The following is a 25,765-nucleotide window of genomic DNA, read 5'->3' as shown; positions in this document are numbered from 1 at the left end:
ATAACACCCTAGTGGCCATGACCGACAAGATCGAAGATTTAGAAAATCGAAATCGCCAGAACAACCTACGCCTGATTGGCCTTCCAGAAACCATCAGACAAACAGATCTAATGGACTTGGTAACGCAATGGCTCCCCACAGCACTTAATTTACCCTCATCCCCCACCTCTTATCTGGTGGAACGAGTCCATCGCATCGGTCCTGACAAACAATCCTCACAATCATCTTCATCACGTCCCAGGCCAGTCATATTCAGGCTAATAAACTACCTCGACAAAGTCAAGATCATGGAAGCCTACCGCAAATGCTCTGACCTACGATACAAGGAATCCAAACTTCTTTTGTTTCAGGACTTTTCTTTTCAAGTCTCGACACAACGGCGGGAGTTCTCCCCAATCTGCAAGGAACTCTATGCCAAAAACATCAAATTTGCCCTCCTGTACCCGGCAAAACTGAGAATCTTCCACGACGGCAAACCTTATTTCTTCGATAACACAGATTCAGCTCTGAATTTTCTCAAGTCCCTATCATCACCACAACCTAATCCTCGAATGGACGATGCGGACTGACTTTCTTAGTACCAAGTATCTCCCTCCGTGGTTACATCCTTTTCCCTTGCCCAATGGATAACACATGGTTGATGGTTGTTATATGGTTCTTATCTCCTTCCCCTCCCCCCTCCCCTCTACTAACCAACCTAAAGCTTCTGTTACAGATGGACGGTTATTACTTCTGTCCTCCTTGGTTCAAAAATTTAAAAAATGTTATGACTGGTGGCCTATACTATATCGGCTACTATTTTCTTTTTGCATTGCATTGTTTAGTGATCACATATATACCCTAACTCCGTTAGTTTGCCCGACACGTCATTCTAGTCCTCCCCAAGCGAGCTGGGACGGGTGAAAGGACTATCGTTTATGGCTTCCCCTATTAAGTTCCACTAGAATGGGAATTGGATAATGACAACTCCTAGGGACACTGAGGCCTCTAAAGATGGCTCAAAGACGTTCCTTAAGTTAGTCTCATGGAACGTAGAGGGTCTAAACACACCAATCAAGAGGAAAAAGGTATTAACACACCTCAAAAAGTTTCACCCTGATATAGTGTTCCTACAGGAAACACACTGGCGTCTCAATGATCCCAATACGCTTAGAGACACCTGGGTTGGAGACTTCAAAAGCGCTTCCTATATTACTAAAACAAGGGGAGTACTTCTCCTATTCCGCAGATCATTGAACTATAAGATCAAAAACGACTGGGTAGACCCTGAGGGCAGGTTTTTGTTCCTAAAGATAGAGATTGAAGGCGAACTTTTCACTATAGCATGTATTTACGCCCCCACAGGACCGAACGCTTCCTTCTTCTCAGACATCTATGTTAAATTGCAGGATTGGACGGAGGGAATCTTGATCATAGGGGGAGACCTTAATACTGTATTAGACCCATTATTAGATATATCCAGTGGCCCCAGACAGCTGAATTACAGTAGATCCACACCACCATCCCTGTCACTACTACAAGACTCTTTACAACTGCTAGATCCATGGAGATTCCTCCACCCTGACTCTAGAGAATACTCCTTCTTCTCGCACCCTCACAAAATATTCTCCAGACTGGACTACTGGTTAGTACCGACCTCCGCAATACATAGAATACTGGACTCCACCATAGCCAATATATTATATCAGACCATGCTCCCATCACCCTAACAATTAAACTAACCACACCCCGACAATACTCATATACCTGGCGGTTCCCTGAATATCTTGCCCACTCTGAAGACTTCAAGCTCTTCTTGACACAAGCGTATCTTAACTATACACAGGATAACACAGCACATGTCAATGACACAAACCTTTTCTGGCAGGCTTCCAAACCCGTCCTTAGAGGACAGATCATTTCCTATGTTGCCGCCAGGAAAAGGCAACTCCGGGAGAGGATGACAGAGGCGTCCAACCAGGTAGCCTCGACCTATTCCCAATTACTAGCTGACCCTTCTGAGACTAACAGGAAATTATATAAAGACACCAAATCAATTTATGACACTCTCTGTGCCGAACAGGCCAAACTATTCCTCTCCTTCCAGTCCAATAAATACTTTCGCTGGGGTAATCGCCCAGGGAAACTATTAGCAAACATGGTAAAATCTCATACAACACCTAAGTACATCTCCTCAATTAGAGACACAGACGGACCCCCCTCGACGACGCAGGACCAGATTAGTGACACCTTCCTAACTTTCTTTGAGAAATTATACACTGCACCACCTGACAATCCCATGGCAGGCATGGATTTCTTGACACAGGCAAATCTCCCCACACTCTCTGAAAGCGATAGAGACCTACTTACCAGCCCCGTAACAGCAGCAGAATTGGAATTAACCATCAAATCCCTCCCAAACGGGAAATCCCCAGGACCCGACGGTATGTCGGCATCTTATTACAAATTACTCCTCCCACACTTAAGCGAACACCTTAGGCGATTATATAATACGCTTTTGGAGGGACACCCCGCCCCGACAGATTTTAACACAGCCCGAATCATAGTCCTCCCTAAACCTAATAAGGATCATACTTTAGTATCATCCTACCGCCCAATCTCACTGTTGAACCAAGACTTTAAAATATTTACAAAGATCCTTGCCACCCGCCTCCAAGCAGTCCTACCAAAATTACTACATCCTGCCCAGACAGGCTTCATGCGTAATAGACACTCAGTGCACAATGTTCGCTCATTGCTAGCAGCTATGTACAAAACCCACGATTCATCGGAGTTAGACAATATGGTACTGAGCTGTGACGCAGACAAAGCCTTTGACCGAGTGTCCTGGGCCCACATAGATAGATTACTTAGACTTCAAAACTTTGGCACTGCTTTTGTCAAGGTGTTTCACATCATCTATCAAACACCACAAGCCTTTCTGACGGTTAATGGCCACAATTCAAGATTATTCTCCTTACATCGCGGCACCAGACAAGGCTGCCCCCTATCCCCCCTATTATTCAATTTAGCCTTGGATCCCCTCCTTCGCCATTTCTACAGAGAAAATAGATGGCACGGCATAAAACTAGCCAATCACGAAATCAAATTCTCAGCATTTGCTGATGACATCTTACTTTACTTTAGCAATCCCCGAAAAGCCATGCCATACCTACTTGACATCCTAGACTCATTTGAACTAGTTTCTGGCTTTAAAATTAACCCCTCCAAAACAGAAGCTTTAGCCTTCTTTCCCTCCATAAAAACAGGCTGGGGAGAAACTTTTCCATTCCATTGGGCCACAAACAATTGCATTACCTACCTAGGGATTAAATTCCCTGACCACCCCTCCAAACTATATTCGCTTAATCTCCCCCCGCTATTGGCCAGGACATATACAGACTTCGCCAGATGATCCCACCTTCCCCTTACATACACTGGCAGGAGCCATTTGTACAAAATGATAAGTTTCCCCCGCCTCCTTTATGTACTACAGATGCTCCCACTGATCCCACCCAAACACATACTAGCCCAACTAGACAAAGCACTGTCCAAATTTATTTGGGCGGATAAACACCCTAGATTCTCATTATTCAAACTACGCCAACCTCGCTCCCTCGGAGGCCTTAATTTACCATGCCTTTATTCCTACACCTTGGCAGCCAACTACAGGGTCGCTTTGGACTGGATTGGCGGACGCGATATATACGCTAACACACAGTTGGAACAGTCTTTTGTCCCGTCCCAGGCTCTGGTATCCTTACTACACACCACACCCACCTCTCGTTATGATGTATGTTGCCTCTTTATGGGCCCCGCCCTATGTAATTTCAATTATGTTTAGATGTTGCTATGCAACGAGATTATTTGACTGACCGACGTCACTGATCTGCGCCCGCCGGCTTGACGGGGATATAGTCAGTGACGCCGGAGCCGTCTTCAATGCTGAGTGGGCGATTATTGATATCCATTTCAAGGTGGTTATATTCATGATTGTGTGTTTTGATACATCCTATTATCCTGCCACCTCTCAATGTGTCACTTGATATGTGTTTTTAAATGTGTGTAGTCATTGCTAAGTAACGCGATTGTGGGACTGCCCGACGTCACTAACCTGCGCCCTGCACTTTGATGGTGTGGCGGGAAAGCGGCGCCAAGGACCCCTCTTTCACTGGTGCTATTTAAGCGGTAAGTGTGTGTTATCATGTACTGTATTGTCCATCAAATCTTGATAAAAGTGCGGCTGCTCTGAAACGTTGATTTAACCAGGATGTGTTGATGATTTCTTACATTTTTCAAGTCCTGAGTGCCGCCGTAAGATGCATGTATATGTGGCTGTCAGCTATGCAGCCCACTTCGGAAGGCACCTGGCAAGTAATCTGTGAGATTCAGTCTGAGTGCCAGAAATGTATTTGTTTGTATGTATATATATATATATATATATATCCAGAAACTGCCCCGGCACTCCTCCAAATAAACTGGCTGTGCTGCCCTTCCTTGTGGACATGCCAGTCCACCGACATGTACCAAACGAAGTCAGGTGGCACTCACAGACTTGTAGCTGGGTGGAAACAAACTTCACCCCGTGAAGATTTTTAATGGAAACAACAGGTAAAGTTTCGGGGACGTGTCCCCTTCCTCAGACCGTCTGAGGAAGGGGACACGTCCCCGAAACGTTACCTGTTGTTTCCATTAAAAATCTTCACGGGGTGAAGTTTGTTTCCACCCAGCTACAAGTCTGTGAGTGCCACCTGATTTTGTTTGGTATAAATATATATATATATATATATATATATATATATATATACTGTGGCCACAACCACTCCAGGAAGGCCCGGGAAGTTGTTGTACCGGGGCCCAGGATTTCTCTTGGCAGCCCTGATTAAAGGGTAATATGCCCTTTTGCCAGGGAAAACATGGATTTCCATTGGAGATAGGTCTTCCCCCCTATATAGTAATTGTTTTTACCTCCCTGCCATGTCTGTAACTAAGAGTGTACGCCTGGTGCTGCCTTCGTGGGTTCAAGCCTGAGGGCACACCAAACATAGATGCCTTTACCTGTATTTGGATTATAGGGTGCCTGGAACATAGAATGCACCTAGCACTCTGCTTACTGGTCATGATGGCACATGTGAGCGGCAGGGGGGCCCAGGACAGATTACTGCACTGCCACCAGCAATAGCCCAGTTTTCGGCTATAATATCCCCCTTTTATATATACTGTATATAGTAATGTACAAGTAATAACAAATATAATTACAGAATTTACCATATTCTTTTGCTATATTTAACTCAGGGACAAGAGACACCGTCCAATGTTTCTCATGTGGTGGATGTTTGGGGAACTGGGAAGAAGATGACGACCCCTGGAAAGAACATGCAAAGTGGTTTCCTGAGTGAGTAAACAACCATTCCTGTGATATAATCCTATAATATAATACCCACAAATATTTTCTGTTACCATGAGGACAATCGCTGATGGTTAGAAAAAAATACTTTACCGTAGAGATGTGCGGCGGGCACTTTCCGTGTTTAGTGTTTTGGTTTTGGATCTGGATCCCCGCTCGTGTTTTGGATCTGGATTGTTTTTGCCAAAACCACCATTTCGGGTTTTGGTTTTGGTTTTGGATCTGGATGATTATTTTTTTTTGGGGGGGACAGCTAAAATCACAGAATTTGGGGGTAATTTTTATCCTACGGTATTATTAACCTTAATAACATTAATTTCCACTCATTTCCAGTTTCACACCTCACAATATTGCTTTTAGGCCAAAAGGTTGCACCGAGGTCAATGGATGACAAACCTAAGCGACACAAGTGGGCGCCACAAACACCTGGCCCATCTAGGAGTGGCACTGGAGTGTCAGACAGGGTGGCACTTTTAAAAACTAGGCCTCGAAGAGCACATAATGCAAAGTAGAAAAAGATGTGCAGTGAGATAGCTGGACAACTAAGCTAAGCGACGCAAGTGTGCGTCACAAACACCTGGCCCATCTAGGAGTGGCACTGCAGTGGCAGACAGGATGGCACTTTTAAAAACTAGGCCCCAAAGAGCACAAAATGCAAAGAAGAAAAAGAGTTGCAAGATGGAATTGTCCTTGGGCCATCCCACCCACCCTTATGTTGTATAAACAGGCAAAGGTGAGATAGAGAAGATTGTCTCTTGGTTGGCGCACTATGAGAAGAGAAGATTAATTTCTCTAAAATATAACTTTTAATGTTAATCAATTAACTTATCCTTGGTCCCTTACTTTTAAATGTGAATCAAAAAGATAGAAGCACATGTCTTGTGTATCTTTTTGATTCACATTTAATTATCCCAGAACAATTTGAGTAATTTTCATGTTCTGAGTCATCCACAAAGGATACGCTGTGCTCTGTAAAGTATATTCATTAATATCTGGTAATCTAGGCAATTGATTAGGCTGGGAATCTAATCTTGTTAAATGACAATCTGCATCAATGTTAGGTTAATGTAAATAACTCCACAGTTGGTTAGATTTTTAAATCATCCATTACTGTATAATTTATTATACATCAGTACCATTGCTTTGTCCCCTGGTGGTACAAAAATGATCATGGGTACAAAGTAAGGGATTAGGATAAATTATTACCTAGGTTTAAGGGAAAGTCAGAACAATATAATTTTCGACATTGTGATATAATTTATAATAACCAGTTGGACCCAAAACCATATAGGTGATCTTACCTGTGCCAGTCAATTTACTGAGAGTGGGATTGTGTGATCATCGCTCAGTGGGTTTGGTGTTATAAACACTAACACAATCATAAGTGATACAAGAATACAGTAAATGATTCACAGTGAATACATTTTTTAATTGACACAGTATCTTTTATTTGTTGTATTTTTCCACATATATTTCACATCACTTTTTAATTGATTAACATTTAAAGTTATATTTTAGACAAATTAATCTTCTCTTCTCATAGTGCGCCAACCAAGAGTAGAATCTTCTCTATCTCACCTTTGCCTTCAATCTTATTGTCTGTGGCAGCACCCCCAACATATGACTGTGAATTAAACCGCAATACATGTATTAATGGGGTATCTATTACATCCAAAGGAATGTTTTTTTATTTTTTGACTGGTGAAGATATTTACCCTTCCCCTTTTCCCTTATTGATTACTGTTGTATAAACAGGACATGCACACTTTAACAAATCAATAATTTCAGCGACACGACTGTGGCTGAAATTATTGCTTCTTTTTTGGTGGGGGCCAAAACAAATCAATGAATCTCTCATTGCACAAACTGGCTCTACAGAGACAAGATGTCGTCCTCATCCTCAGATCCCCCCCCCCCCCTTCAGTGTTTACATCCTCATCCTCACAGAGAAATAATATTCAATCAAACAAAACCACATCATTTAGGTGTCAGTGGACTGCTTACACTATTACCCAAAGTTTCTGACCTTGATAATGACTTATGATGAATGTGCTACAGGTGACATATAAGGGAGGATGTTCCTAGGTGGTTAACATTCTTATCCCTACTTATTAAGGATTGACAAAGGCAACAGATGGCTTGACACCTGTTGTCCGGATTTGTGGAGAAATAATTCCACACCGAAGAGGTGGCTTTTTCGGTAGTTTGCCCAGGCATGACAATGGGATTATTCATCCCACGGACAACAACGGTCTCCCCCGGTGCCTGATTTAAACAAACCACATCACCATCAGAATCCTCATCGTCAACTTCCTCCTCAGCGCCAGCAACACCCATGTCTCATCCTGGTGTACTTCAATAGTGACATCTTCAATTTGAATATCAGAAACTGGACTGTGGGTGCTCCTTCCAGTACTTTCAGAGGGTGTGCAAATGGTGGAAGGAGCCACCTCTTCCCATCAGAGCCGGATTAAGGGGGGGGCCCGGGGATACGTACCCCGGGCCCCCCTTTCCAAAAGGGCCCCCTGCTACACCGCAGATCGGATCTCTCTTCCGATCCGATCTGCGGTGCTGTGCTCCCCGGCTCCCGTCCTCACTGCAGCAGCTGCACACAGACAGGACAGCTGAGCTGAGCGATGGCTCAGCTGTCCAATAATGTATCAATGAAACAGCCTGCGTGCCCAGCCAATGACTGAGCGGCAAGCTGCTTCATTCATACTTTATTGGACAGCTGAGCCGTCGCTCAGCTCAGCTGTCCTGTCTGTGCGCAGTGGCGTAACTACTGCCCCCGCAGCCCTCGCGGTGGCTTGGGGGCGAGGGGCTGCGGGGGAGCCACTGACTTAGAACAGATTGACATGCGGACGAGCGTCCGCATGTCAATCTGCGGTCTCCTCTCCCTCCCTGCTGTGTTGGAGGGACACGGAACGCACATCGCGCGTCTCTCCTGTGTCCCTCCCTGGCTCTCCCCCGGCCGGTCTAAGGAAGTGCCGTTCGTGAGCTCTGACTGGCTCACGAACCGGCACTTCCTTTATTAGACCAGCCGGGGGAGAGCCAGGAGGGACACAGGAGAGACGCGCGATGCGCTCCGTGTCCCTCCAACACATGGGGGGGGGGGCAGGGGAGCAGGCACTTGGGGCATATACCTGGCACTGTGGGGGGCAGATCTGGCACTGGGGGCATATACCTGGCACTGTGGGGGGCAGATCTGGCACTGGGGGCATATACCTGGCACTGTGGGGGCAGATCTGGCACTGGGGGCATATACCTGGCACTGTGGGGGCAGATCTGGCACTGGGGGCATATACCTGGCACTGTGGGGGGAAGATCTGGCACTGGGGGCATATACCTGGCACTGTGGGGGCAGATCTGGCACTGGGGGCATATACCTGGCACTGTGGGGGGCAGATCTGGCACAGGGGGCATATACCTGGCACTGTGGGGGGCAGATCTGGCACTGGGGGCATATACCTGGCACTGTGGGGGCAGATCTGGCACTGGGGGCATATACCTGGCACTGTGGGGGAATATTTGGCACTGGGGGGAGCAGGCACTGAGGGGGCATATGTGGCACTGTGGGGGAATATTTGGTACTGGGGGGAGCAGGCACTGAGGGGGCATATGTGGCACTGGGGGGGGGTATATGTGACACTGGGGGCATGTACCTGGCACTGTGGGGGAATATCTGGCACTAGGGGCATATACCTGGCACTGTGGGGGAATATCTGGCACTGGGGGCATATGTGGCACTGGGAGCATGGCCCTAGCAACAAGCACTACCCCCTAGCAACGAGCATGACACCCAGTGCATGAAACCCCTGGCAACGAGCATGACACCCTGAGCATGAAAACCCCTGGCACCGTGCATGGAACCAAGAGCATGAAACCCCTGGCAATGAGCAAGTAATTTAAAAGTAATTAGAAGCCTTACTGTAGAACTTAATGTGTAATGGGCATTACGGTGTGTGGCATAATGTATCACGGACATTGCGGTGTGTGTCATAATGTATCAGGCATTACGGTGTGTTGTATACTATATCACGGGCATTGTGGTATGTGGTATAATGTCTCGGGATCATTGTGGTGTGTGTCATACTGTGTCACAGACATTGTATGTGCTATAATGTATCAGGGGCATTGCAGTGTGTAGCATAATGTATAACGGGCATTGCGATTCCTGTCATAATGTGTCACAGGCATTACGGTGTGTGGCATAATGTGTCTGGGGCATTACAGTGTGTGCATATTGTGTCATGTGCATTATTGTGTGTGGCATAATGTCTAAGGGCCATTGCAGTATGTGGAATAATGTATACTGGGCATTACTATAAGGAGGAAAAATGACAAATAATGTAAGGGGCATGAATCAGGATTATTTTTCTTTCCTGTGGTGGCCAACGTCTGGGCGTGCAGGTTGCAAAACTGGGGTATAAGGTAGTCTTTTCCTGCACTGCCACGCCCTCCACACAAAGCCACGCCCATTTCGACAAAGCCACACACCCTTTTTGCCGGCGCGACTGTCTGTGCGTCCGCTGCTGCAGTGAGGACGGGAGACGGGGAGCACAGCACCGCAGATCGGATCGGAAGAGAGATCCGATCTGCGGTGTGGCAGGGGGTGTGCTGCTTGGGGAGGCAAATATATATATATATATATATGTGTGTGTATATATATATGTATATGTGTGTGTATATATATATATATATATATATATATATATTTTCTGCCTTCTCTATTAGGGGCCCCACTCTCTTAAGTGCCCAGGGCCCCCCATGGTCTTAATCCGGCTCTGCTTCCCATCCATTGTTGGGAAGGTCAGGCATCGCAACTGCCGACACACTTGGACTCTCCTTGGGGATTTATGATACCATCTTAGAACGCACAGTTCTTTGCTGTGCTTTTGCCAGCTTTATTCTTTTCATTTTTCTAGTGGGAGGATGAGGGCTTCCATCGTCATGTGAAGCTGAACCACTAGTCGTGAACATAAGCCAGGGCCTTAGCTGTTCCTTGCCACTCCATGTCGTAAACGGCATATTGGCAAGTTTACGTTTCTCCTCAGCTGATTTAAATTTATTTTTTTGAGTAATTTTACTGAACTTTGGCTTTTTGGATTTTACATGCCCTCTACTATGACATTGGGCATCGGCCTTGGCAGACGACGTTGATGGCATTTCATTGTCTATGTCATGACTAGTGGCAGCGGCTTCAGCACTAGGAGGAAGTGGTTCTTGATCTTTCCCTATTTTGTCCTCCAAATTTTTGTTATCCGTTATTTTTCTGGAGTTATAGAACAATGGGGGTAATACTGAGTTGATCGCAGCAGGATTTTTGTTAGCAGTTGGACAAAACCATGTGCACTGCAGGGGAGGCAGATATAACATGTGCAGAGAGAGTTAGATTTGGGTGTGGTATGTTCAATCTGCAATCTAAATTGCAGTGTAAAAATAAAGCAGCCAGTATTTACCCTGCACAGAAACAATATAACCCACCCAAATCTAACTCTCTCTGCAAATGTTATATCTGTCCCCCCTGTAGTGCACATGATTTTGCCCAACTGCTAACAAAATTGCTGCTGCGATCAACTCAGAATTAGGCCCAATATGTGGCACAGGAGAGCGTACCCTTAAACAACACACACACCCGGCAAAGCTTGTAAAAATTATTTGGATACTAACCCTTTTATTTGGAGTTATTATAATAATATGCAGCACAGGAGAGCATACCCCTAAGCATACCCCTAAACCACACAGGGCAAACCCTGTAAAAATTATTTGGATAATAACCCTGCCTACAGCATCAACGCGTTTCGGGGATCCGCACCCTTTCTCAAGATCTGCTGTAGGAGGTCCAAATTTTCATATATTTACCCATAGGAATTTTCTGATTGGATCCATCCAAATTCAATCACGATGAACAGGTGGCGCTGATTTCTCACACACATCCATTCTGACATGATAAACATGAGCTAAATATACCAGAGTCTACCACATAGTACCTCCCAGTATATATAGTGAAGGCTATAATAGAACTAATTAATTCCAGTGAATATATTTACACAATTAAAAATACATAGTAATAAAATATACATTATAAACATATTGCAAGTCATTATTCTTATAATAAGAAAACCCTTATCAAAACAAGAATTGACATTCCAATCAATCCCCATTCATACAAATCCTCCAGGTGTAACCAGAGAACATAAGGGAAGAGAAAAAAACTAATTAAAACACATTATTTTAAAAACCACTTGGTTTCAAATTCTTTATTAAACAGCGGACTGAGACATCCCGAGCGCAGCCTGATCCAGGAAGGGGTACGAGTTCTGCTGTTCTGTGAACTTACCATTTTACTCTGTTAAATAAACTCCCTGACGGGATCTTTTTATCTATATTTACCTGGTATCTATTTATGGTCATCTATCCATGGTCAATACTGGTGTTACGGGTTAAACTGGAGGTCCAGGACGGAAGTGCATGTTTAAAGATACCTTTCAGTGAACGTCATCTGTTTATTTAAAGTGAGTGTCATTACATTAGAGAGAGACACAGTATGGACGGTGATCTTATTGATCTGATCCACCTTTAACAGTACATACTTGGCGTGAAGTTTGCACAGCTGCTTTTGTGTATAAAAACTCCATCCTATAGCACTCAGCGCTGTATACTCCACTTCACTTCTTTTTGTACCCCTAAACCACACACACACTGCAAAGCCTGTAAAAATTATTTGGATAATAACTCTCTTACTTGGAGTTATTATAATAACATGTAGCACAGGAGAGCGTACCCCTAAACCACACACACACACGGCAAAGCCTGTAAAAATTATTTGGATAATAACCCTTTTATTTGGAGTTATTCTAATAATATGCTGCACAGGAGAGCGTACCCCTACACCACACACACACACACACACACAGCAAAGCCTGTAAAAATTATTTGGATAATAACCATTTTATTTGAAGTTATTATAATAATATGCAGCACAGGAGAGCGTACCCCTACACCACACAGTGCAAACCCCGTAAAAAAAAATTTGGATTAAATGTTAATAATCCCTTTATTTGGAGTAAATAATATACAGCACAGGACAGCACCACTGGATTTATACGGCAGTACTCCTGCATTTATACTGCAGTACCACTGGACTTATACGGCAGTACCGTTGGACTTATACAGCAGCACCACTGGACTGGACTTATACGGCAGCACCACTGGACTGGACTTATACAGCAGCACCACTGGACTGGATTTATACGGCAGCACCACTGGACTGGACTTATACAGCAGCACCACTGGACTCATGGCAGCACAGGACACCACCACTGGACTTATGGCAGTACAGGACACCACCACTGGACTGATGCAGAACAACACAGCACCACTGGACTGGACTTATACTGCAGCACTGGACTTATGGCAGCACAGGACACCACCACTGGATTTATGACAGCACAGGACACCACCACTGGGGACTGATGCAGCACAAGACAGCACCACTGGACTAGACTTATACAGCAGCATTGGACTTATGGCAGCACAGGACACCACCACTGGACTGATGCAGCACAAGACAGCACCACTGGAATGATACAAAAAAGCAGGTCACCACCCCACGCACCACGCCACTTTCCCGCACAGACACTGAGGAGACACGTCCTCTCGCTACACTCTCCAAAACTGGAGTGAAGATGGCGGGGCGGGAGGCGCGAAATATACAAATTCCTGATCTCGCAAGAATCCGACACCAGGATGATGACGTTTTGCCTCATGAGTCTGGCAGGAAAACCCGAGCCACACTCGGATCCGAACTCGGATTGTGAAGTCCGGGGGGAACCTGCTCATCCCTACTTTACTCTTCTTTCTACTAAGATCATGATGTGAAACATTAAAATTCTAATATATATATATATATATATATATATATATAGTCTAATGAAAGCTGTTTTATAAAATGTCTAATTGTAGCATGAGGCTATGACATAATTCTATTATTTTATTATCATTTTTTAAGTCTCTAGGAATTACTGTTTACATACTGTAGCTGTATATGGAAAGATTGGCTGGTCAGCCAAGTGCTTTCTATGGACAGACATTTCAACAGTGACCCCTGCAGATTAAAGAAGGATACTGCATTCTAGAAACATACAGAATGATAAGAAAACAAAATAGATAATCACATATTTATATTTTACTGTATCTCATTTCACACATGTTTAAAAATTATTATTTGATATATGCAAATCCACTATGTTTAACTAGCACTGCTTCAAGATGATTCATTTATGGTACCAAATATTACAAAAATAATTTCATACATATTTTTATTTAATTAAAGGTGCTCATTTCTCCGGATCAAAAAAACTAGAGATGAAATTGAGCAATACATTTCAAGTTACTGTGGATTTGGGGGAGTGATGGTAAGTATCAGATGGCATTGGTACCTGAGAATATCTTTTGTTTTCTTAAATAAGGATAAAATAAACAGACATAATAAGCAGTTTTAACCATATGTAGTCAATATGTCAACTTTAAGAATGTCAACACCGGAACGTCAACATGTACAGAATGTTGACATTCAGTATGTCAGCACTGACATAAATGTGAGAATGTCAACATTCTGAATGTTAACAAAACATACCACACCCATTTCAACACCTAATACTGACTTCAGATATAACAAACTGATCATTCAAATTTCAAAGGTTTTTTTTTCTGGAATAGTAAAAAAAAAAAACATAATTATGTGGGAGATATATAGGGGTATTCAATTACCCGTGCTTGTGCGCGGGTGCTAAAAGTACTTTTATTTCTCACCCCTATACAATTAGGTCCAGTAAAAACACCCATTTTTCATGTGAAAATCCACGGACTTATGTATTTTCGCGGCACTTATCACAAGTCTGGGGGGCACTTATTGCGGATTCTACTTAAGGCATGCAATAAACTTGGGTGTAAGCTCTGGCTTGTCGTGGCTAATTGGATACCCCCATAGTCAATAAACACATAAAGTGTTTATAAACAATGTGAGGCAATCAATTTGCCAGTTGTCGGGATCCCAGATGTCAGGAGACCGATGCCGGAATCCCGACACCCGGTGAAATATCTGACCACTGGCCAAATCTCCACTCGGGTGGTGGTCCATGCCACCACCCGAGGGGGAATACAACCCTGTGGCGACCTAAGGTCGCCACCGAGCCCGAAGGTCACCACTGGGCCCGAAGCATGGTGAGTGCAGCAAGCCCGCGAGACAGGATACCCTACAGATCCCATAAACAATAAACACAGAAAGTAGCAACAATAAATAAATAAACAAATACATGAATTACAGTAACGTGGTCTACATCAGCAATGGGCCAATTCCTTGTTCTGCCAATGCATGGCTCGGAGAATCGGCAAATTCTAACATGTTGTGCAATCTTCATTTGCCAATACTGACCCAAAAATTATTGGAATTGGCAAGTTGGGGATTTTTAACATGCAGTATTTTGCAGATTTCCTGAGAAATTGGTAATCATCCTCGTCCACCAGTTGCTGATCGGTGGATTGTATTGGCATCAGAGATTTGCCTGTTATATGTATGGGCTGAATAAAACACAGATTATGTGGATTTAAAAAAAAAGTTTGTAATTAAATAATAAACAGAATAACTAATGTGTAATCAATTTCTAGATGACATGTACTGTTACTGTATAATGGAAATGCTATTGTTTCAGGGTTCATCCTTCACAGATGTTTTAAACAAACCGTTACTATCAACAATAGGTAAGAATATAATGTTACATAAATTAATAACAGGTGGACTAGCAATGATTTGCTGGTGTGAATTTGGAGGGATGGGGTTGCAAAATCTGGATCTGACATCATTTTAAAAAATTACATATGGAGCCATAACATTGGGTTTTAATCCTATCCCCTAGATTTAACTAATAAGTATCAAACAGAATATATTTTCGCTCTAACAAATGTTCTTACTCACATTTTTGTGGGGAATTACTTCCTCTTATTACTCATTCAGTGGGGTGTATAACAAATTAATTAAATTATATTGAAGCCACATCAATTACAAAGAGGGTGATTTTCCCACTTAAAATTACATTTATTTAATAACTTTTTTGATCAATTATGTGTAAAAAATGTCATCTGATCTCTTTTTAAGTGTATACTATTAAAAGTTTTGTTTTAAATAATCAAATTATATATTAACATACATATACAATCAAAAGTGTGCCCAAGATAGACTAATCAGTCTTTTTGCTCTTTGCAAAGCCTTTTCTTTGACTATACAGTAATTTTCCTGAACTACATCTGGGAGCACCACCAACCTAGTGTAAATAAAAATAACGTAAAAAATAGCCTTACATTGGTAGAAATATCTAATTGGGAATATCAAACTAAATTAGATACAACATTATTGATCTATATCTTGTGCAGACCCAAACCACAAACATTTATTGAACTTTACAATTGAAGTAGTAGCGCCTCTTACACATAATGCACCCAGTAGTAGTGCCACTCATACACATAATTCCCTCAATAATAGCGACGCTTATACTTAATGCCCATAGTAGTAGCGCCACTTATACACATAATGCCCCCCGTAGTAGTGCTGCTTATACATAAAGCCCATAGTAGTAGCACCCCATATACGTAATGCCCATAGTAGTAGTGCCCCTTATACATAATGCCCACAGTAGTCGTGCCACTTATACACATAATGCACATAGTAGTATTATCACCTATGCATAATGCCCATAGTAGTAGTACCACTTATACACATAATGCCCATAGTATTAGCACCCCTTATACATAATGCTTTTAACACAATGTCCACAGTGGTAGCGCCACTTAAACACATAATGCCCATAGTAGTAGCACCTTGTATACATAATGCCCATAGTAGCAGCGCCCATTATACGTAATGGCCAAAGTAGTAGCACTCCTTATACGTAATGCCCATAGTAGTAGCGCCACTTATATGTATTGTCCATAGTATTAGCACCCCTTAAACATAATGCCCATAGTAGTACCACGCCTTATATGTAATGCCCATACCAGTAGCACCCCTTATATGTAATACCCATACTAGTAGCACCATTTAAACACATAATGCCCACTCCATATATGTAATGCCCATATTAGCAGAGCCGCTTATACATAATGCCCACAGTAGTAGCACCCCTCAAACACATAATGCCCATATTAGTAGCTCTTATATGTAATGCCCATAGTAGTATTGCCACTTATACGTAATGCCCATAGTAGTAGCACCGCTTTTACATAATTCCCATAGTAGTAGTGCTGCTTTTAAGTAATGACCATAGAAGTAGCGCCAATTTTACATAATGCCCATAGTAGTAGCGCCACTTTTATGTAATGCCCATAGTAGTAGTGCCACTTTTACATAATGCCCATAGTAGTAGCGCCGCTTTTATGTAATGCCCATAGTAGTAGTGCCGCTTTTAAGTAATGCCCATGGTAGTAGTGCCACTTTTACATAATGCCCATAGTAGTAGTGCTGCTTTTACGTAATGCCCTAGGTCATAGCGCCGCTTTTACGTAATGCCCATCATAGTAGTGCCGCTTATATATAATGTCCACAGAAATGGCATTTAAACACACAACTCACACACACACACACACACACACACATACATACATACATACAGATGGAGCCACGCTAGTCATAGCTGTCTGTGCCTGGGCGCGCCTAATGCCGGGAGTGTCTCTGTCCGGGGGCGGGCATGCGCACCCGTGACAGAGACGCGCCCCATTTACTAGAATGGGAGAGCATCTCTGTCCGGGGCACATGTGCATCTGTGTCGGAGACGCTGAAGGAGACACGTCCCACTCACTAGAATGGGAGAGCTTCTCTGTGCAGTCCCGGCGAGGCTAGGCGGACAGATTGCCTAATCATGCCGGGAGTACATGCCTGCGATGGAGCCGCACTGGATAAGTACGGCTCCATCTATACATACACACACATATACATACACTGTCTCTCTCACTCACTCTTTATCCCTGCACTTACCTAACAGTCTGGTTGGCCGTCTCTTCAGCTCATCCTCATCATCATCAGCAGCCTGGTCCCATGTAGCCCAGCCCCCAGATTTACATGTAGCCCCGCCCCCATTCCCGTGTAGACATGCCCTTTTTTCGGCCCAGAACAACCCTGCCTGTCATGTGGTTTTGGTTTTGGATCTGTATTAACTTCGTGTTTTGTTTTTGGGATTGGTTTTGCCAAAATCACCCTCACGTTTTGATTTTTGATCTGTATTAACTTTGTGTTTTGGTATTGGTTTTGACAAAATCGCCCTCACTTGTTTTGGTTTTGGATCTGTATTTTTTTCAGAAAATTGATAACAACTGCTAAAATCACATAATTTGGCCCTTTTTTGTTCTTAAGGTATTATTAACCCAAATAACATTAATTTCCAGTCATTTCCAGTCAATTTTGACCACCTCACAGCTCACAATATTGTTTTCAACTTTTCACCAATATTGGCCAAAGGCTGCAGTGGGCTACTGTACCTGATTAAATTAAGTGACAGAGCAGCCGCACAAATACATGATATATTATACATTACGCCGCACAGTAATGTCCGATAATCACATTACACCACCTAGTATTACCCCTTAAACATGTTACACCACAGTAGAGCGGCATATACACATTACACCACAGAAGAGCCGCTAATGCACGTTATGCCACATAGTAGTACTCCTGATACATGTTACACCACAGTAGAGCCGCTTATACATATTATACCACAGAAGAGATCCTTATAGGCATTACACCATGGTAGATCCCCTCCTCATTCCTCATCAGTCCTCCTCATCATCATTCATTATACCCCCCCCCCCCCCCCCACTGCACCAGCACACACACATGGTAACACTGCACTGCAGGAGCACACGACAGAGTTATACAGCACTGCACCAGCACACACACATGGTAACACTGCACTGCACGAGCACACAACAGAGTTACACCACACTGCAGCAGCACACAGAGGGTAACACCACAAATTTTCCAGCACACACAGGTTTATACCTCACTGCATCAGCACACACATAGGGTTACAACGCACTGCACTAGCACACATACACAGGGTTATATAGTAGTCATGATTATACACACACATAACTGTGTGTGTAGCAAGTGTAAACAGGCAGGCAGAAGTAAATAAAAGACTGGATGTAACAGGTGGGAGATTATAAATAAATATAAAGGCCATCACAGATCACCGACACAGCCCAGTCGGCCCTGGATGCATCAGTGGGGAACTAGGAATAATGGCCCAACACACACATTCACATACTTAACACATTGCAAGGTACTTCTTACCAGGGACGTGCGGAGATACACACATCCATACACTGCCTCTCATAAATCCAAACACTGCCTCTCTCACATGTACATTCATACACTGCCTCTCACATTTACATACATACATCTACAAACTGCCTCTCAGTAATTATTTCCTTCAAAACTCTACGCACACTACTCCATAATGACAACGTGAAAAAATATTTTTTTTTTAGATTTTTGCAAATGTATTAAAAATTAAAAAAAAAACGAAGAAATAACATGTACATAAGTATTCACTGCCTTTGCTTAATACTTTGTTGATGCACCTTTGGAAGCAATCACAGCCTCAAGTCTTTTTGAATATGATGCCACAAGCTTGGCACACCTATCTTTGGGCAGTTTCACCCATTCCTCTTTGCAGCACCTCTCAAGCTCCATCAGGTTGGATGGGACGCGTTGGTGCATAGCCATTGTCAGATCTCTCCAGAGATGTTCAATCGGATTCAAGTCTGGGCTCTGGCTGGGCCACTCAATGACATTCACAGAGTTGTCCTGAAGCCACACCTTTAATATCTTGGCATGTGCTTAGGGTCGTTGTCCAGCTGAAAGATGAACTGTTGCCCCAGTCTGAGGTCAAGAGCGCTCTAGGCAGGTTTTCATCCAGGATGTCTTGGTACATTACTGCATTCATCTTTCCCTTTATCCTGACTAGTCTCCCAGTTCCTGCCACTGAAAATCACCCCACAGCAGGATGTTGTCACCACCACCATGCTTAACTGTAGGGATGGTATTAGCCTGGTGATGAGCGGTACCTGGTTTCCACCAGACATGACGCCTGGCATTCACGCCAAAGATTTCAATCTTTGTATCATCAGACCAGAGTATTTTGTTTCTCATGGTCTGAGAGTCCTTCATGTGCATCTTGGCAAACTGCAGGCAGGCTGCCATGTGCTTTTTTTCACTAAGGAGTGGCTTCCGTCTGGCCTGATTGGTGGATTGCTGCAAAGATGGTTGTCCTTCTGGAAGGTTCTCCTCATAGTAACATAGTTAATGAGGTTGAAAAGAGGCAAAATGCCCATCAGGTTCAACCTGCGCTCCGTATCAAGCTGTGCACACTACAATGCACCATCTGAAGTAATGGTTTCGTACCAATTGACAACTATATTTCGTACCACTCCCAGTTGCTTAATCTCAATGATTAAATGCTATAGCCTTGGATACTTTTATCAGCTAGAAAACTGTCCAAACTGTTTTTAAATGCATTTACAGAGTCCGCCATTATTACCTTCTCCAGTAGGGAGTTCCAAATCCTTATTGCCCTTAGGGTGAAGAACCCTTTCCTATGGTTAGTAAGGAATTTTCTCTCCTCTAGCCTCAGTGAGTGCCCACGTGTCCTATACAGAGTTCTATTAATAAATAAATCGCCTGCTAACTCTTTATATTGACCCTTTACATATTTGAAGATATTAATAATGTCTCCTCTTAGACACCTCTTTTTAAGGGAATACATTAACCTTCTAAGCCTTTCCTCATACTCCAGTGTCTCTAACCCTTTAATCAGTTTAGTTGCGCATCTTTGAACTCTTTCGAGATCCCTGATATCTTTTTTAAAATATGGTGCCCAAAACTGAACACAATATTTCCAAGTACGGTCGCACCAATGATTTGTACAGAGGAAGGATAACATCCTCGTCCCCTGTCTCAATACCCCATTTTATGCACGCAAGGACCTTACTTGCCTTCTTTGCTGCATTTTGACATTGTGTACTGTTATTAAACCTATTATCTATGAGCACCCCCAAATCTTTTTCCAGTATTGTTACCCTATATATTCCCCATTAAGTGTGCAGGATGCAAGTTTATTTTTAATCCCAAAGTGCATAACTTTGCATTTTTCAATATTGAACCTCATTCCCCATTTAGACGCCCATATTTCAAGTTTAAGTAAGTAATTCTGTAGAGACTCCACATCGAGTTCCGAATTAATTACCTTACACAGTTTAGTATCATCTGCAAAGATTGACACTGTGCTTCCCAGGCCTATTCCTAGATCATTAATAAATATATTGAACAGTAGCGGGCCAAGTACGGACCCTTGCGGTATTCCGCTGACTACTGGTACCCAGCTGGAGAACATCCCATTGACCAATACTTGTTGTACCCTGTTATCCAGCCATTTACCTATCCATGTACAAATAGTAGGCCAAGTTCCCTTAATTTGATGATCAGTCTCCTGTGAACAGTGGTGCAAGCAGAAATATTTTCTTAGTGGTACTGAGTGCTGAAAATGGGCGTGGTCATGTGTTATGAGGGGGCGTGGTCACATGCTGCTAGTGGAAGTGGCTACATGACACTAGCGGCGTGGCCACATGACAGCCCCCCTTTTATAGTAATGCCTCCAGTATAATAGAAATATATAGTGATACTTCTAGTATAATAGAAATATATAGTTATGCCCCCAATTTAATAACAATATATAGTAATGTCTCAATTATAACATGAAAATACAGCCACTATCGCATTCCCAGTAACCCTGATAAAGTGGGAGGAGCCGTCATGCTGCCATGCACCACGGTCTTGTGGCTTTGTGGCACATTATAATTGTGGTAATGCCAAAGTGTGTGGCAGGTGGTACTGCGTACCCGCAGCCAAATTCTTATGGGTACTCCGTACCCGAGCATACCCGCATACTTGCACCGCTGCCTGTGAAGCACTGTATCGAAGGCTTTTGCAAAATCTAAATAGACCACATCCACTGCTTTGCCCTGGTCAAGATTATCGCTCACTTCCTCGTAGAAGCTAATTAAGTTAGTTTGACATGATCTGTCCCTCACAAACCCATGCTGACTTTTGCTAATAATATTAGTATTCCACAGATAATCCTCTATGCTATCCCTCAAAATTCCTTTCAATATTTTAGCCACTATGGAGGTTATACTAACTGGTCTATAGTTCCCAGGATAATTTTTAGAACCCTTTTTAAATAATGGCACTACCTCAGCTACACGCCAATCCCTCGGTACCATGGTGGTCATTCCGAGTTGTTCGCTCTGCATTTTTCTTCGCATCGCAGCGATTTTCCGCTTATTGCGCATGCGCAATGTTCGCACTGCGACTGCGCCAAGTAAATTTGCTATGCAGTTAGGAATTTTACTCACGGCTTTTTCATCGTTCTGGTGATCATAATGTGATTGACAGGAAGTGGGTGTTACTGGGCGGAAACTGGCCGTTTTATGGGTGTGTGCGAAAAAACGCTACCGTTTCTGGGAAAAACGCGGGAGTGGCTGGAGAAACGGAGGAGTGTCTGGACGAACGCTGGGTGTGTTTGTGATGTCAAACCAGGAACGACAAGCACTGAACTGATAGCAGATGCCGAGTAAGTCTGGAGCTACTCAGAAACTGCTAAGAGAGGTCTAATCGCAATATTGCGAATACGTCGTTCGCAATTTTAAGAAGCTAAGATTCACTCCCAGTAGGCGGCGACTTAGCGTGAGCAAATCTGCTAAAAGCAGCTTGCGAGCGAACAACTCGGAATGAGGGCCTATACCTGTTCTAATTGAACTATAGAAAATCAAGTATAAGTGCCTTGCTAGCTGTGCCCTAAGTTCCATAATAACCCTCAGGTGAAAACCATCTGGGCCTGGTGATTTATTAATCTTTAAATTGCTTAGTCTCTCCAGGACAAATTCCTCTCTTAAACAAGCATCTAGCCCACAATCATTACCTTCACTGTCATTTTGCACTACTATCACCTTCTGATCCTCCCTGGTGAATACTGTTGAAAAAAAATTGTTCAGTATATCCGTTTTTATTTTGTCATCGTTAATCAAGGCTCCCAGTTCATCTTTTAAAGGGCCTACGCTCTCCTTTTTTTACTTTTTACTGTTTATGTATTTATAAAACTTTTTTGGATTAGCTTTACTGCTATAGTGATTTGCTTTCCGTTTACAATATTAGCTGCTCTTATGACTTTTTTGCATCTTTTATTGCATTCCTTGTAATACTGGAATAACTCCTCCCCTCCAAATGATTTAAATGCTTTTAAAGAGGAATGCTGTAGCTCTGTTAGAGTGACTATTGAGTTCTTGGTCACCTCCCTCACTAGGGCCCTTGTCCCCCGATTGCTCAGTTTAGACTGCCGGCCAGCTCTTGGAAGAGTCCTGGTGGTTCCAAACTTCTTCCATTTACGGATGATGGAGGCCACTGTGCTCATTGGGACCTTTAAAGCAGCAGATATTTTCTGTACCCTTCCCCAGATTTGTGCCTCGAGACAATCCTGTCTCGGAGGTCTACAGACAATTCCTTTGACTTCACGCTTGGTTTGTGCTCAGGGGTGTAGTATGGTATGCTGGCGGCCGGGATCTCGGCAGCCAGCATACCGGCACCAGAATCCTGTCCGCCGGCATACCAACAGCTGGGCGAGCGCAAATGAGCACTTTGCGGGCTCGCTGTGCTCACCACGCTGCGGTAACTTTCTCCCACCAGGGGGTTCATGGACCCCAAGAGGGAGAATAGGTGTGGGTATGCCGGGTGTAGAGATTCCAGCACCGGTATACACAGCACTGTCAAGTGTGGGACCTTATTTAGACAGGTGTGTGCCTTTCCAAACATGTCCAATCAACTGAATTTACCACAGGTGGACTTCAATTAAGCTGTAGGAACATCTCAGGGGTGATAAGTGGAAACAGGATGCACCTGAGCTCAATTTTGAGCTTCATGGCAAAGGCTGTAAATACTTACTGTATGTACATGAGATTTCTTAGTTTTTTATTTTTAATACATTTGCAAAAATCTAAAAAAAAAAAACGTTTTTCACGTTGTTGTTATTATGGGGTATTGTGTGTAGAATTTTGAATGAAAAAATTAATTTATTCCATTTTAGAATAAGGCTGTAACATAACAAAATGTAGAAAAAGTGAAACGCTGTGATTACTTTCCAGATGCATTGCATACATACATACATACATACATACATACATACATACATACATTGCCTCTCTCATACATACATACATACATTGCCTCTCTCATACATACATACAATTACATACATACATACATACATACACCTCCCTCCACGGCCAGTGCACACTGTGACCACTACCACCTTCCCTGGGGAGTGACACAGAGCAGTCACAACAAAAGATATCTTACCAGCACTGCTCCCCATTGCTGCCAGCGCCTTCCGGCTATATGGTGCTGTTGGCTGGGTTGCCGCTGCTCCCCATTGCTGCTGACATCTTCCAGCTCCATGCTAGTTCTACGCTGGTGGGGTTGGTGCTGATGTTGGTGGGAGGCGGCTGCTGCCCCATAGCAAGCATACCTTTTGCACCCATTAGTTACGTCACTCCTTACAGCCATTCAGTTGTCAGCTCATTGAAATCAATGGGCTGACTGCTGATTGACTGAAAGACATGAGAGATGGCTCTCTGAGCCAATTAGCGGTCAGCTCATTGATTTCAATGGGACTTTTGAAATTGGCAGTTGAATCCAAAACCCGCAAGATCCGCCAGCGGGCGGATAAAGTTTTGCCTCGTTTTGGTATCTGATATAGGTGGGAGATCCGAGCCCGGTGTCGGACCCCCTCGGTTCTAGGAAGTTCAGGTGGACTCAATTCTCTGAAAACCGAGCCCACTAATCTCTAGCTGAAACGCTATCCTTACCATTGAAAGTAAACTATACAGTTTTTGCTCTACCACAACTTCCTCCGAGATCAGTACGTAATCCCGCTGGACGGGATCCCGGCGGTCGAAATACCGATGCCGGAATCCCGACCACACAATCCCGACAGGGGTGTCGAGCGGAACGCAGCCCCTTACGGGCTCGCTTCGCTCGCCATGCTGTGGGCATGGTGCCTCGCTACGCTCGGCACACTATTATATTCTCCCTCTATGGGTGTCGTGGACACCCACGGAGGGAGAATATGTCGGGATTGTGGCGGTCGGGATTCCGGCGTCAGTATTTCGACCGCCGGGATCCCGTCCAGCGGGATGTTGACCGCATCCCCTTCCTCCATGTAGAGCAAGGGTTCTCAACTCCAGTCCTCAAGTATGGGCAATAGGTCATGTTTTGCGGATTTCTTTAATCATGCACAGGTGGGGTTAATCTATTTTGCTGGGTCAGCAATTATCTCACCTACTTTCACAGACAAAAATCCTCAAAACATGACCTCTTGGGGGTACTCGAAGGTTAGAGCTGAGAGCCTCTGATGTAGACGTAAATATCAGGTAATTTTTCAGGTGGGAAAATGTCTGTGGTTCTGTTATGAATGGTCGACATAGACATGCTCAACATGGACTAATAGTCAACACATGAAAATGGTCGATGCGGGGCAGGTCGACACATGAAAAGGTCGACATGGAATTTTTAACTGTTTGTGGTGTCATTTTTTCCGTAACATGACCAGGAACCCTAATTATTGTACCGTGTCCCCTCGCTTCACTCGCCATGCTGCGGGCAAGTTACCTCGTTCCGCTACCACTGTGCTCGGCACATGTTACCATTCCCAATCGTAGTCCACGTGAATGGTAAATAATGAAAAAGTTAAAAATCTCTTTAAAAAAAAAAGCCATGTCCATGTTGACTATGTCATTGTCGATCAATAGTGGTCGACCTTAACATGGTTGACCATCCAAACGGATACCAAAGTCTGTACATCCGCTCACTAACATGGGAACGTCTCCTTAATTACACAATCATCACTCACAGCGGCTTTAAAAGATTCCTTTTGTTAGCGGGTGCAGTTAGCTTTTCTGTGTTTAGTCTGCTTCAAGCAATGAAGGCCTCGATCCAACAACTGTAGATCATTTTCACCCATATAACTGGATCAATTGCACAAAAATTAGTTTATGACAAAACAGCAATTGCAGCTTCAAAAACTACACTTTCAATGGCAACGGCCTACAGAAATCCTTCCACAAACTCTAAATAATAATAGTAATTGTTGTTATTATTATTTTATTTATATAGCGCTTTAGGATTTAAAGTCGCTTTACAGACATAAGAGACATGGAACATGGGCCCTCATTCCGAGTTGATCGGTCGCAAGGCGAATTTAGCAGAGTTACACA

At 43.5% G+C, this 25,765-nt stretch overlaps 1 protein-coding gene across 1 annotated transcript in view; it reads left to right on the top strand.

Annotated features, from left to right (window-relative positions):
- Positions 1 to 959: 959 nt before the first annotated feature.
- Positions 960 to 25,765, top strand: part of LOC134892612 (baculoviral IAP repeat-containing protein 1-like) — a 177,773-nt gene continuing 152,967 nt past the window's right edge. Inside the window, exons 1-5 of the mRNA XM_063913627.1 lie at positions 960 to 1,067; positions 1,868 to 2,423; positions 5,275 to 5,374; positions 13,722 to 13,803; positions 15,100 to 15,148. Of these exons, the coding sequence (XP_063769697.1) occupies positions 960 to 1,067; positions 1,868 to 2,423; positions 5,275 to 5,374; positions 13,722 to 13,803; positions 15,100 to 15,148 (895 nt within the window). The remainder of the gene's footprint in view (positions 1,068 to 1,867; positions 2,424 to 5,274; positions 5,375 to 13,721; positions 13,804 to 15,099; positions 15,149 to 25,765) is intronic.

The sequence above is a fragment of the Pseudophryne corroboree genome, chromosome 1 (assembly GCF_028390025.1).
Source record: "Pseudophryne corroboree isolate aPseCor3 chromosome 1, aPseCor3.hap2, whole genome shotgun sequence".
Taxonomy (NCBI): domain Eukaryota; kingdom Metazoa; phylum Chordata; class Amphibia; order Anura; family Myobatrachidae; genus Pseudophryne; species Pseudophryne corroboree.
This window is presented reverse-complemented; position numbering and strand designations above follow the sequence as displayed.